The sequence below is a fragment of the Amyelois transitella genome, chromosome 16 (genome assembly GCF_032362555.1).
Source record: "Amyelois transitella isolate CPQ chromosome 16, ilAmyTran1.1, whole genome shotgun sequence".
NCBI lineage: Eukaryota > Metazoa > Arthropoda > Insecta > Lepidoptera > Pyralidae > Amyelois > Amyelois transitella.
This window is the reverse complement of record NC_083519.1, coordinates 4,129,785-4,143,058: the sequence shown is the minus strand read 5'-3', so window position 1 is coordinate 4,143,058 and position 13,274 is coordinate 4,129,785. Positions and strand designations below refer to the sequence as shown.

The window sequence follows — 13,274 nt, the reverse complement described above, 5'->3', positions numbered from 1 at the left end:
TGACTCGTTAAGACAATGCACACAACAAGTGATACATGGATAAAATCACTCCCCTTTCCCCGAGGGATAGGCAGAGACTAAATCTTTCCACTTGCCGCGATCCCCGCATACTAATTTCGTCATTTCATCAAAATTCACAAACGATACTTTGTTATCATTCGTATGTTATGTAATGGTCTTTAGCTACGTCTTGTTTTTCCATAGTTAACGATTCATAAATTTGGTAAAACATACATATACACATATATTCACGTCTATATCCCTTGCGGGGTAGCTAGCCACAAGTCTTGAAAAGAGTGATAGCTCATGTTCAGCTGTATAGCTTCATGATGGAATTGAGATTCAAATAGTGACAGGATGCTGGCCCATCGTCTACAAGAGGAAACCCAGGATTATAAGCATAAGCCGCCATTTACTATAACAATGGGAAAGATCGAAGAGAGTGGGTCTATTCTAAAGTTCTGAAAATCACATGGCACGGCAATTTGGTCAAAAATAAAATAATATACTTTACCTAATGGACAAAGAGGTATATAAGGGCATTGCCATTTGAAAGGAAACAGTAGACTTGATACCGCCTCCGAAACAGCTGTCAGTGTATCTGGCCTGCAACAATATTTATTTATTTTTATATGTAACATACAAAAAACATTATAAATAATCACGTCTTTATGAACGTTCAACTGTTTGGCTCATGGATAAAATTGAGATTCAAATAGTGACAGGTTGATAGCCCATCGCCTAAAAAAGGAATACCAAGTATATAAGCCTATCCCTTAGTCGCCTTTTACTATCCATGGGAAAGAGATAGATTGGTCCTATTCTTTTTCAATTGGTCAAATCACACGGTCAATATCTAGAAAAAGCACACTCTATTCTTGCAATTACCTGACTTACTATAGTACTCAAATGTGGAATTCTCACCTGAGCGAGTGTATCAATATTTTTTGTTCAGTGATCGCCAAGGCCAGCAATAGCAGACAGTTTTCCGGTCCCAAGTTAAGCAATAGTTGTCTAAATCCCGCCCCGCTCCTGACTAGCGGCTGGTCGTCCCTTCGAGTCACTATCACGCGGTCTGAAGCGTTTGTCGGCGATAACTGTAAGGTAATTTAATAAAATTGTTATAATAAATAATAAGCAAGATCTATTTTGAAGGAGATTGAAGAAAGAAAAGGTCTTAAGAGGTCCTTTTTTCATTCTATTACATTACAATATCAAATATTTTTTGGTTTTGAATCAGCTTTTATATTTCCACGATTATATTATCTTTATTATTCTCTCTTACTCACTGTCATTGGTAAGCTTTAAAATACGGTCTCAACTAAAAAAATCACGTTGAATTCATAAGCAACGAAAATATTTAACAAAGTATCAACGACGGTAGCATGCAACACTCATATATAATTTTTGACACTAAATCTTGTTTGATGTCTAGTAAATTATAAGTGCTAAGGCCTTGCCACAGGACTTTATGTAAACATTTTTTTTTCATTTCGACTTGAATGGAGGAAAGGGACAAAAAATCAAATCATACATACTTGTAACAATATTCTTGGCTCTGGAAACGGAACCTCTTCTAATAAGTGAACGATATACCTTTCGATTGGTATGTTTAGTGGTTGTTTGCTCCACGACATTTCCTGCAAGAGAAACAAACAATATCATAACACTCTTCCAATAGAAAATCACAATGATTGTGTCACAAAAATTAAAAAAATAAGATTAACCGCTCTAGGATTGTAGTAACTAGACGTGTAGGTAAGAAATTATTTTATAATGTACTTACGAGAATATAAAGCAGCCATCGTTCAAAAGTGTCGCTGAAAGGCCACCGCGACAACAGGCACACACATTTGTTGACGTGCAACGAGTGTGTCGTGTGTGACAAGCCCGTTCGCCATCCCAGCTGCTCCATTTGAAGGTCAGACAAATCCGTATGGGGATAGTCTTCGTAAAAAGTAACCGCGGAACCGTAAACCTGAAAAATAATGCTATTGGAAGTTTCGATTCTAACGGTGTCGAATGTATATTGTACATACATTCGATACCGTTAGATTTTTTATTTATTTAGACATAAAATCAAGCCACTTTCCCGGAGGGGAGGCAGTGATCTTTCCACTCGCCGCGAGCCATTTTTCGATTTAATTTGTTTATTAACTTGTTTACTACTTAATGAAAGCTAACGGCTGTTGATATTTGGCGGGTATTTTTAAAATTTCTGCTATAAATGTTGAATAATTCTGGTTCATCTAAAACTTGTTTCCAATAGGGCTTATTCTCTGTCAAGTTACTCAATCAGTGTCGAATTCTTTTTCTTTAAATGGCGGCGTGCCCGTACCAAATGCGAGTCTTCGTCACATTCCTGGCATTTGACTATCAGAAGAGGAACCATCAGTGTGAAAGTCACGCTCATACTCGGGTAAATAAAGCCTTATCATTTCGTTTTAACATTACCTTATCAGTTGCATCAGCAACAGTCAAAACAAAGGTGGAGAAAACCGGTTTCGGTGTAGTCGCTGTGTTGGGCCACAACTCTAAAGTCGCCCCCATTGGTAGGCAGAAGAGTGGCACGGAGGTGGGAAACGCTAGGCTGCGGCGGTCTGTCGTTGGATACCTGAACCAAAAAGTTGTTGAATTAAACATAATTTCTTTCATAATTTGGTTTCCTGGTACAGGCATGCACGCTTAAAAGGAGACTTCAATCACATAATTTTTGTATACTTTGCTTGGAGAAATAAACAATTTTGAATTTCTGAATTGAGTTTTTGAATAATTTATTTCAATATGTTGTTGTTGTTGAAGGAATGACCACCTGATGACAATTTTATATCAATTTTTCTTCCTCGCTTTAGTCCCGGTTGCATCTTCACTACTCTGGAGAGGAGCCCGGGGTGTGCCTTTGCCCATGGATCCTGGATTGAGTGAGTCAGGTTTTTACACGAAGCGGTTCCCGTCTGACCTCAGCAACCTTTGCAGGTAACCTAACTATTTCTTATGACATATGAATCAGAATTGCAAAATCTCTTTCAAATCTGGTCAATTTATGTACTGCAAGCACAATGAAGTGAACAATGAATGAGGGAAGAAAAAAATTATAGAAGTATGTTGTAGGGATCTCAAAGTAAACAATACTTCCATGCATACATATTAACACGTCTATATTCCTTGTGGGGTAGACAGAGCCAACAGTCTTGAAAAGACCAAAAGGCCACGTTTAACTGTATAACTTTATAATGGAATTAACATATAAATATTATAAATTAATAGTCTTTCACGCAAAATCTACTATACCTTGATATAGCACATAGAATAAAAACAGCGTAGAGCAAAGCTCCCGGGGCGTAGCTGGTACTTACCTAAATAGTACTTCTGGCTTGTAAGGTATTAGGGGTGGACGGTTCATTGACTTCTTATAACAGAGGAAAACATCGCTGCCCATTAAACCTGCAATTAAAAACAAATTATAAATATAGATAAAATACCTTGACCTACAGGCGATAACAACTCATACGAGATAAACGCGACCGCTACAAAGTATTACACAATCTTACTTTCTTTAAATGACATTGATTTTGATCTTTTTTAAGTCCGTATCTAAGTAATAAATTCGTAAGTAAACATGTGTGTTCCGTTTTCATGACATTCGGATGTTTTTAAGATTGATCCAGTCCAATTGTGATGCAATTTATCATGATCACATGGTAATATACAGCGGCTTCACTTAAATAAAAATGCTTTAAATATTTTTCGTCAAAATTACATATATATTTTTCAGTGCCTGTGATGTTCATGGGAAGGAAAATTCCGAATAATATGGGTATTTTATTCGTGACATAACAGCATTTACGATGCTCCCATTTCATAAGTTATATCTTATACATTACATACATACATATAGTCACGTATATGTATGTCTCTTGGGGGGGTAGAGCCAACAGTCTTAAAAAAACTGAAAAGCCACGTTCAGTTCTATGGCTTTATGCTGGAATTGAGTTTCAAATAGTGACAGGTAGCCCGTTAATCGGCTTTTACGACATCCATGGGAAAGATATGGAGTGGTTCTATTTCTAAAGTGCCGAAAACTACACGACAAATTTTATTTTATTGAACTGGAGATAAGTTTTATTATGAATTAACAACACCACATGTGGGTCTATGGGTAGCAGAGACGCAAGAGGTGTATGATTAAGATGCAAAATATAACAATAACATTCTATTGTAAAGTAAGTGCTTAGTTTAATTCTATGTAATCATTGACTTTATTGCTTTGATTTTTGTTACGGAGAACTTCATACCTACTGACGTTTGTCCTGTTCGCGCACATACATACCTACATACATATAGCCACGTCTATATCCCTTGCGGTAGACAGAGCCAACAGTTATGAAAATATTGAAAAGCCACGTTCAGCTGTATGGCTTTATGGTGCGCACTATCTGGATAAAGTTATTAAACTGTACCTATACTCGTAGCTTACTGTTAGCATTGAGATTCAGATAGTGATAGGTTGCTAACCCACTACGAGTATCTTTAAGAATCCAAAGTTCATCAGCCTTTCCCTTAATTAACTATTAAAATCTGGGCGGGACAAGGACCAACACAGGCTGGCGGAGTCTGTGTTTTTTCATCTACCAGACATTTCTATTAGTACAAGCTTTCATTGGCTCGCAGTCATAGGAAACTAAGACTTACCTTTATTCAAATTCTTTGCGATCATACAGAAGGCGTGCGGCGGACACTCGCCCTTGTTGGCGACTATGACACATATATCGACCACCACCAGCGCGTTGCACGGCGCGCTGGGCTGCGCTCGCCGGTACGTGATGAAGGTCTTGGCTGTCGAGTTGTTCACGTTAGCGAGACGACCGCCGACAGACATGAGGACCATTTCAGCGTCAGCCATTAGTCGCTCTTTGCCATCGTACATCACTCCTGTGGAGAAGAATAGGTAATCAGATAACTGACTAAATAAAAGTAACTGCTGTATTGAGAGAGCGTAAAGCGAGAAATGTCGGTAACTGGACCCCGGGGCCCTTAAGCTTAAGCAGGTGGAACCGGGAATACGCAAAGATGAGATAGGCTCTTTTGTAATTCTCCCGTGGGGAGATTGTATAAAACGATCAGACTACGTGGAAAATCTATGTTAAATACAAATAAAATCGTTGAATTTATTAAGCTGTAAGGCATGCTGATAAATGACGTGGAAGGTTTCATAGAAACAGTTTGGGAAACTCTCATAGGAGCAATGTACGAGACTATTGCCATTACTCTCATAATTGTGTAAGGGGTATAAAACACTTTTTTTGGGCAATAAGTGGTTTACGAGTATAAATTAAGGTGTCAAATTATATTGCTTCAATTCGAATTGAATAATACTACAATAAAGCTATAAATGTGGATGAAAATCCCCAATAGGAAAACCCCGCAGCATATGCGAGATATTTTGAGTCGGCCTACAAATACGATCCCGCTATATTGTAATAACAAGAACTATAATTTTTGAAGTTCGAATAGATAGGGAAAAAAATAACTGGCCGAAAGCGACGTAACGGAACCATTCGTGCGTAAAAATTATCGCGATAAAAAAGATAACAAAGTGCATAGGCGTGTCACTTCCCGTACTCGAGAATGTACTCGCTTAGCAACTGACCATTAAATCAAAATCAGAACTGTTCTTGTCAAGTTGAAATGTCTAAGAAGAAGTCTGCGGTTCGGTACGTTTTTCAATAAAACTATTAACAAATAAATTTTCCTTTTCTTTATTTTACATCTCTATTTTACTACTCAAATTCAAATAATTTTTAAAATTCATTGATCTAAAACATGATGAAATACAGTTCCACAAATTTAAGGCAAATCCATTACCTATCTATCACAAAGTATCACATGCTTAGTCATGACATGCGATACAATTTTTATTTATTACAAATACAAATTACCAACAAATATAATCTGGATACTCTTATATAATAATATTAAATTAAATAGGTATGCAATAGGATTCTTTATCTCTCTCTCTCTCTCATCTGTGCGTGTTTTGTTTGTTTTATTCTATTTCTTCTACGAACAGATTTTAATAATCATCTACAAACCGATATCAACAAGTGGCGGGCGATCCCTCCCCCGTCGTATACAAAGGAAGCATTCCGGCGACCGAATGGACCCATGGTTCAAATCCGCGGGCAGTCCAGTAGGAGTCAATTCTAACAGCTCGTATCCACTGGGTATAGTCTCCCCTAGCCCTGGGAACACCACGCCTGAAACAATCACATTTGGTTTACTTAATATGCCAGGAACATTTCTAATGGCAGTATGCTCTTATGAGGAATGACGAAGATGTGCCAGGAAAAACAGCGTGAGGAAACCTTCACATTCGTGCAACTGAACGGGTAACCAAGAAGAAGTCGCTTCGCTTAAAAATCTGACTCACCCAATCCAGGGGTCCTCTCCAAACACGTGTGGATGTAACGCCAGGAGGAAGAAGAGATTTTGAGTAACATAATCACTAAAAGAACACTACCTTCATGGTAATGGTGACTCGTCAAGCATAAGATCATTTGTACGTCAAACAGCCTATGCTTATACCATATAAAACATTTCATTTTCGTAATGCTGGTTTGGATAACGAAAAAAACAAAAAGAAAGAAAATGATCATTAACTTCTTTAAAGTACTTCTTCTGCCTGGCGTGTGCGCCACGAAATGACTCCCATCTCATCTGACATCCGCAACCTGCATGGAACCGTACCTACATTGGATTTTGAAAAAATGTGCCTATTTCCTTAGTCGCCTCGACATCCATGAGAATGAGATGGTGTGGCACGACCACTCCATTGGTTTCTTCTAAAAAACAACTTAGCCCAATAATTTTTAAAGCAAATGAAATAATAAAAATGTATGCCTGCGAAGCCGCTTGTATGATATTTATAACATTTATCATGTACAATTAGCTCCAGTAGCTAATAACGTTATTGACGACCGAAGGACCGCTTCGACCGCATCCAAATATGGTAACTAGTGCCGTCTGGTTGCAGTTATCAATGCAACTTGAATGCAAGGTTGACTTAGCGCAAACTAAAGGTTGTTTCAATCCAGCAAATAACCGAATTCGCATGTAGCAAGGACGTGGAATGTAACAAAATCTTTTTCTGTTACTTTCACTACAAAACAAAATCTTTTTACTATTTTTCGAATGAAATAGAACAGATAAAAGTATCTTTTTAACTACCACATTTAATACAGTTACAAACATACAAAGAAAATCACGCCCCTTTGCGGGAAGGGTAGGCAGTGACTACATCTTTTAGGTGGTTACGTCACTGTTACAGTTTTATCATATCGCGCCCTTTAAGAGCTAAGATTAGCTGGGTTAACAAAGAGATGATATTAGGGTATTCCAGTGGAATGAACGTCGTCTGACCTCCCGTCACCTTGAGAACAGGAATCCCAGGAATATACCCATGTATTCTAACAAATTGGCATTGAAACAGTAGTTCAAATTTGGAAACCTATTTGTTTATTCAGTGAAATTAGCACATAATTATTAATAGTACCTATACGTACTAACATAACGCTAGCATCAAATAGCTCCAGAATGCGAAGTCGGGAACTCGAATAACATTTATTTTTGTAATAACACTCATCGAAGGGACATAAAAATCATAAAATGCAGCAGTATTTTATTTATACAGCTTCAAGTAAGAGCTATCCGAAATAATTTATTATTCGACTTCACTGTAAGGTGAATGTGGATGCACTTATTTACATACATCCAACAGTATAATAAGTGGTCTAATTAGTATGTAGTGTCGAAATACTCGAACAATGGTAGCTTATTCTCGAGAATTTCGAACCAACTTTCAATGAACTTCGGTCGATACCACGTCAATGATACCAATAAAATATGAATCACTCACGGGGTCAAGCAAGGGGCCTTTTGTTAAGAAATATCACCCAACATTGTCGCTGATAAAGGACACTTCAAAAATAGGACAACGAAATCATTGTATTTTCATGCGGGTTGCATTCGAATATAGTTTTTTAAGGCCGATATTCTGTTATAGGTTATAGTAGATAACATTTTATAGAAAAATTGATAGTAAGCTAGACGCTTGCTGTTTTGGGTTTAAAGGCCGGGGGTTTAAAGGGAGATTAGATATAGGTACTATATATATATATGGAATTCCGCGTATGTATTTTTTTCGACTTATTGAGTAAAACTTAGGTACTTTTACAGTAAAGCAGCGCCCAGCTAGCTCTCAATTTCCTAAAAATTGTTAAAGAATTTCAAATACATAGTTTAAATAAGTATCAGATATGATAATGGGATATAATTAATTTAGGTAGTTTTTTTTTGTCTTTAACTGCTTTTTTAGCATGCTAGTCTTCGAGATAGCCCTATATTCAATAGTTTTAAGTAACAGCGATACACTTCACCTGGTGCGACTGAGAATTATGTAACACGGATTAATGTGAAACTATACTTACAATGGATCCATGTCATACTCGTATAAACACCAAGGTGTCAAATATTTGTAGACTATTCTACTCGTATCTAAACCGTTGATGATAAATAGGTACCGTACAAATGTATTAATTTTCGTTGGATATGTCCGCTTTTTTGAGTTGTTATTATGTATACTATTTTCCCTAAACTAAGCTTTGGTTATTGCATGATATGTTTTCCTATGCTATACAGTTTAGGATAAGAGGTGAAAAAAAGATCGGACAATGCCATATTTCTTTGCGCTTATGGATATAATGAAATTCTGTCATGGAGTCTTGTGACTACTTATTCATTATACTATTTGAATCTCAATTCGATAGAATTAAAATTTAAATAGCAGTTGCTAAACGTGGCCTATTTTCAAGACTGTTGGCTTTGTTTACCTCGCAACGGATAAAGACGGGACTATATGTATTAATCAATTTTTTTTATTTGCGACACATTACGGAACCTTAGTTAATTTTTGCAAGACAGTTTCATCGTTAATAAGCAGTGACCTAGTTGCGGATTAAACCAGTTTCACTCATTAGCTCGTAAATAAGAACTCCTAGGCTGAACTTGTAAACATAAAACACAGACAGTACAAAGTACAAATGTTAACACTTAAGACTTTGTATGTAGGTTCGTGATATATGGTAAAGAATATTTTAATTAATTTATAATATAATAATTTAACAATTACAAATTATAAAAAAAATATATTAAAATTTAACGCAAAAGAATAAAACAAAACTTTGCCTGACATCACGCCAGATATACAGAAATAAAACAACTAGTCATATAATATACAAATAGTTGTTTTATTTCTGTATGTTCCATGTTTTATAAAAGACAGCTTTCACAAAGTAAGGCTTGATACATGATACAGTTTGTTAGGAATTTCAATTAGAGTAGGTGCAATGAGCTGATGTGTATGATACGTTAGATATCTAGTAGTCATTTAGAAGAGCCCACCTACATGGCATGTAGGAATCATGCAATGGTGAGGTAATTCTACATAAATAAAACATTTTGCGATAAGCAAACATTTTTTACAAAAATAATAACTTGATTGTTCAGTTTTGGGTAAACAAGTTTTGAATACAAATAAAACAGGTAAATCTAATAGCGACTTTTATTTTTCATATTTTCATAAATAAAATTTGGCATGGTTTGCACATTTTCAATTCTACATTCAAAAAGTACGATTTGTATTTTTGTTTTTAACTCCAAAAATTTTTGACCGATTTTGACGAAATTTGGCACAGAGATAGGATATAACTTGATCATAAGACACATACACATTGAACATAGACTTTTTTCTGGATATTCCCTAAAAAAGCTAGTAAAGGATAATTTTTGTCCATATTTTTAAGACTTTTAAAGTGACTAATATACAATTTATAAGCGGGGCTAAAATGGTACTACGTGACGTTTTTTCGCTCAATCGCTGTTTCGCTTTTTATTATAACGCGAAACGCGCCGGCGACAGTTAATCGCGCGATTAAAACGTTGTCGCTCGTACCATGCTAGCCCCGCAGAAAATAAAAAAAAACTATGAGTATCTTTCTCTCGCATCTTTGCGTGTACCAAGATGGGACCTCTGCCACTCAAACCAGCAAGTACTATACCGCTCTAATCAAAAAAAAGATAACAGTTGCAGTATGTGGCGTTTTAGTAGTAAAATAGTAGCAGCAGATACCTCTCATCAGTATCAATTTACCTTATGTAATAAGATATGAGACCACAAATGTGGTGAATGGAATATCATTGATATACACATGGATATTACATTCAAACATATATAATCACGACTTCCTGGAGAGGTAGGCAGAGACTACATCTTTCGACTTGCTACGATCCATGCATAATTATTTCGCTTCATCCACATTCAAACTCTTTATACGCAAGCTCTTGGATTTCGGGTACTTGTGACCTTTTTATCAAAAGACTTATCCTGAGGTGAACCAAAAAATAGAAATAGAGAGAAGATTAAACTCATAACTTAACAAAGATTCTGAATAAATTCACAAGTGATATAATAATAACTTTTCTTAATAACTATGAAAATATCTGCAGTTTATGTACCTACCTTCTAATGTAATAGCTTTTGGGAGATATTATTTGTTTACATTAAAAAAAATATAAGAAAAATACTTAAGTACATAAACAAATTACTCTAAGATCCATAAGGGTCTCTCAATCTCAATCAATATAAATTGAAATATGACTTTAAGAAATATTGTATTGTTATTATTGTAAATAATATACAATACAATACATAGTAAATTAGTATTTAAGTTAGTTATTCAAAAATATTAAAACATGTAACATGTAATGCCATATGATTCCCGGCATTTTAGAAAAGTGGCAATTATTTGAATCTAAATTCTATCATTAGCCATACAGCTGATTGACCTTCCAGTCTTTGTGAAAATGTTGGCTCTGTCTACCCTGCCAGGGATATAGACATGATTAAAAATGTATGTATGTTCATACCTGTTGAACAAACAATGTATGCCTACATTACCCAATGACATTGGCACAAATAAGCACTGAGGAGTAAAGTTAAATCTCAATCAACATAAACCTAATTAGCATGCAGGAATTCACAATACAGCATGCATGACAAAAATTATAATTGATGTCCTAGAGAGCCAATTAAACATAATACACACTATTGCCATTTATAAATGTGCACATCCTATTGACATAAATAAGATTTACACATAATATTTTTAAACATAGGATGTACCTACTTGCCTATGTTGTAATACATACATACATATAATTACGTCTATATCCCTTGCGGGGTAGACAAAGCCAACAGTTTTGAAAAGTCTGATAGGCCACGTTCAGCTGTTTGTTGTAATTATTAAAACATATCTTCATATAAAAAGCACTGTTTTATTATTGCCGTGTGGTGCCTGGCACCAATACAAAAAAAAATAGGACCACTCCATTTTTTTCCCATGGATGTCGTAAAAGGCGACTAAGGGATAGGGTTACAAACTTGGGATTCTTTTTTAGATGATGGGCTAGCAACCTGTCACTATTTGAATCTCAATTCTATCATTAAGCCAAATAGCTGAATGTGGCCATTCAGACTTTTCAAGACAGTTGGCTTTGTCTTCCCCACAAGGGATATAGACGTGACCATATGTTTATTAATAAGATGACATAGGATGTATATTTTAATTGTTCAAAAATAGTGTACGCATAGGGCTTCTCTTCGAAATTTCCAGAAAACAGAAGCCTTTACTTGATCTGAAAGATTTGTTTTGTCTCTCTGTCTGTGCAAATAGCATAATTTTGTGAGATTTAATTACAAAGAAATATACAAAAATCCAAATATTTTTCTGAATAATATTTGTATGGGTTCTAAGATTGCTTACATTTAACAGTGTTTTTGCACTGGATTTCTTTATTATTATTATTAATTTAATGAAAATTAAAAAAAAATATATTATTCACTCAGTGAAAATGAATAATGGGGGTAGTTCTACCACAACATTGTTATGAGCTATTATTTATTACATGCACAAATTTGATATTCTATCTATTTTCAGTTGTAATTTAGTATAACTAATAAGCAATTAAAGATATAGACTTCTACAACAAAACAGCTAAGTAATTGTGGGTGTGAGTGAAACAATCATAGTATAAACAAATTTAAAGGCAGCTGTAGTGATGAATGAAATACTTATGGTATAAATGGCAGTGGAAAAACAAAACATATGAAATTAAAATAAAACAAGATAAAGGTACATACATATATCTGCCGATTTTAATTTGAAAGGTACTGAATACTAAGCAAAATGTGTTAATGACAAATAAATATCTTTATAAATATTTTTTTGAGTTTAAAGTGTAGTAAACATTGATAGCTTACCTATATCTGTAATAGGGGCTTTAGTGCTGTAACCTTTCAGATGTCCTGAGTCTGAATCTTCAAGCAGCTCTGGTGTCTCCGGCAATCCAGCCACCACAAAGTAATCTGCCACCCGCTTTTCATCCATTTTGATCACTTATTGGTTAAGATACATACCTAAAGAACATAAACACTGACCATAACATTCAGGGTCATAAAGTACAAAAAATATAACCTAATTGAAATAAAACTCAGTGCTCTTAGGATCAATATTACTTATTGAAATTAAAGGTATATAAAATTTTTCTTTCGTAAAACATACCGATGGATAACAAATATCACAAATTACATAAATAACGTGAAACCCTTGAAGTGAACTTACAATGTATTGCTAAAGTTAACGAATTGAGCGAGCCCTTGTTTAACATTATTTATAAAAAGACATCAGCCAACGATTATTTACGTTTCAGAAAATGTCCACTTTATTTTTATGAAACTACACTAAAAATCACAGTTGTTGCAATTTTACGAAACGTCATTCTTGTCTTTCCCGACCCGACAACAACTGGACAAAGACTAAATGAAAAATAGAGCAGAAAATGTCATTTGACCATAGACCAACACCACAGAGTACACACAGCAATCCCTCATGATTTAAATGCATCATTTAAATGAGCTTAGTTAAAATTCTTTTATTTTTTAACCGAATTCAAAAAGGAGGAGATTTTGAATAAGACCAGTATTTTTTTAAACTGTACGTATTTTGTTACGATTAAGTGGATCCTCTAAGGTAGTTTGTAATTAATCATCAAATCTTACATCCATACATATAATAAAACTGTTACTGAACTTTGTCTGTACGTTGAAGATATTTAACAAAAAAATTATAAGGGGTCTTTTTAGGGTCAACAGAAGCCAA

The 13,274-nt window shown here is 35.1% G+C and overlaps 1 protein-coding gene across 4 annotated transcripts in view; it reads right to left on the bottom strand.

Moving 5' to 3' along the window:
- Positions 1–12,919, bottom strand: part of LOC106129688 (DENN domain-containing protein Crag) — a 35,597-nt gene extending 22,678 nt beyond the window's left edge. For all 4 annotated transcript variants that reach the window (XM_013328329.2, XM_013328332.2, XM_013328330.2 and 1 more), the window contains exons 1-10: positions 12,738–12,919; positions 12,377–12,532; positions 6,093–6,257; positions 4,693–4,932; positions 3,357–3,444; positions 2,455–2,614; positions 1,787–1,978; positions 1,539–1,640; positions 925–1,097; positions 515–606 (exon numbers count right to left, since the gene is read on the bottom strand). In XM_013328329.2, the coding sequence (XP_013183783.2) occupies positions 515–606; positions 925–1,097; positions 1,539–1,640; positions 1,787–1,978; positions 2,455–2,614; positions 3,357–3,444; positions 4,693–4,932; positions 6,093–6,257; positions 12,377–12,503 (1,339 nt within the window). In that variant the 5' untranslated portion in view covers positions 12,504–12,532; positions 12,738–12,919. The remainder of the gene's footprint in view (positions 1–514; positions 607–924; positions 1,098–1,538; positions 1,641–1,786; positions 1,979–2,454; positions 2,615–3,356; positions 3,445–4,692; positions 4,933–6,092; positions 6,258–12,376; positions 12,533–12,737) is intronic.
- Positions 12,920–13,274: the final 355 nt, after the last annotated feature.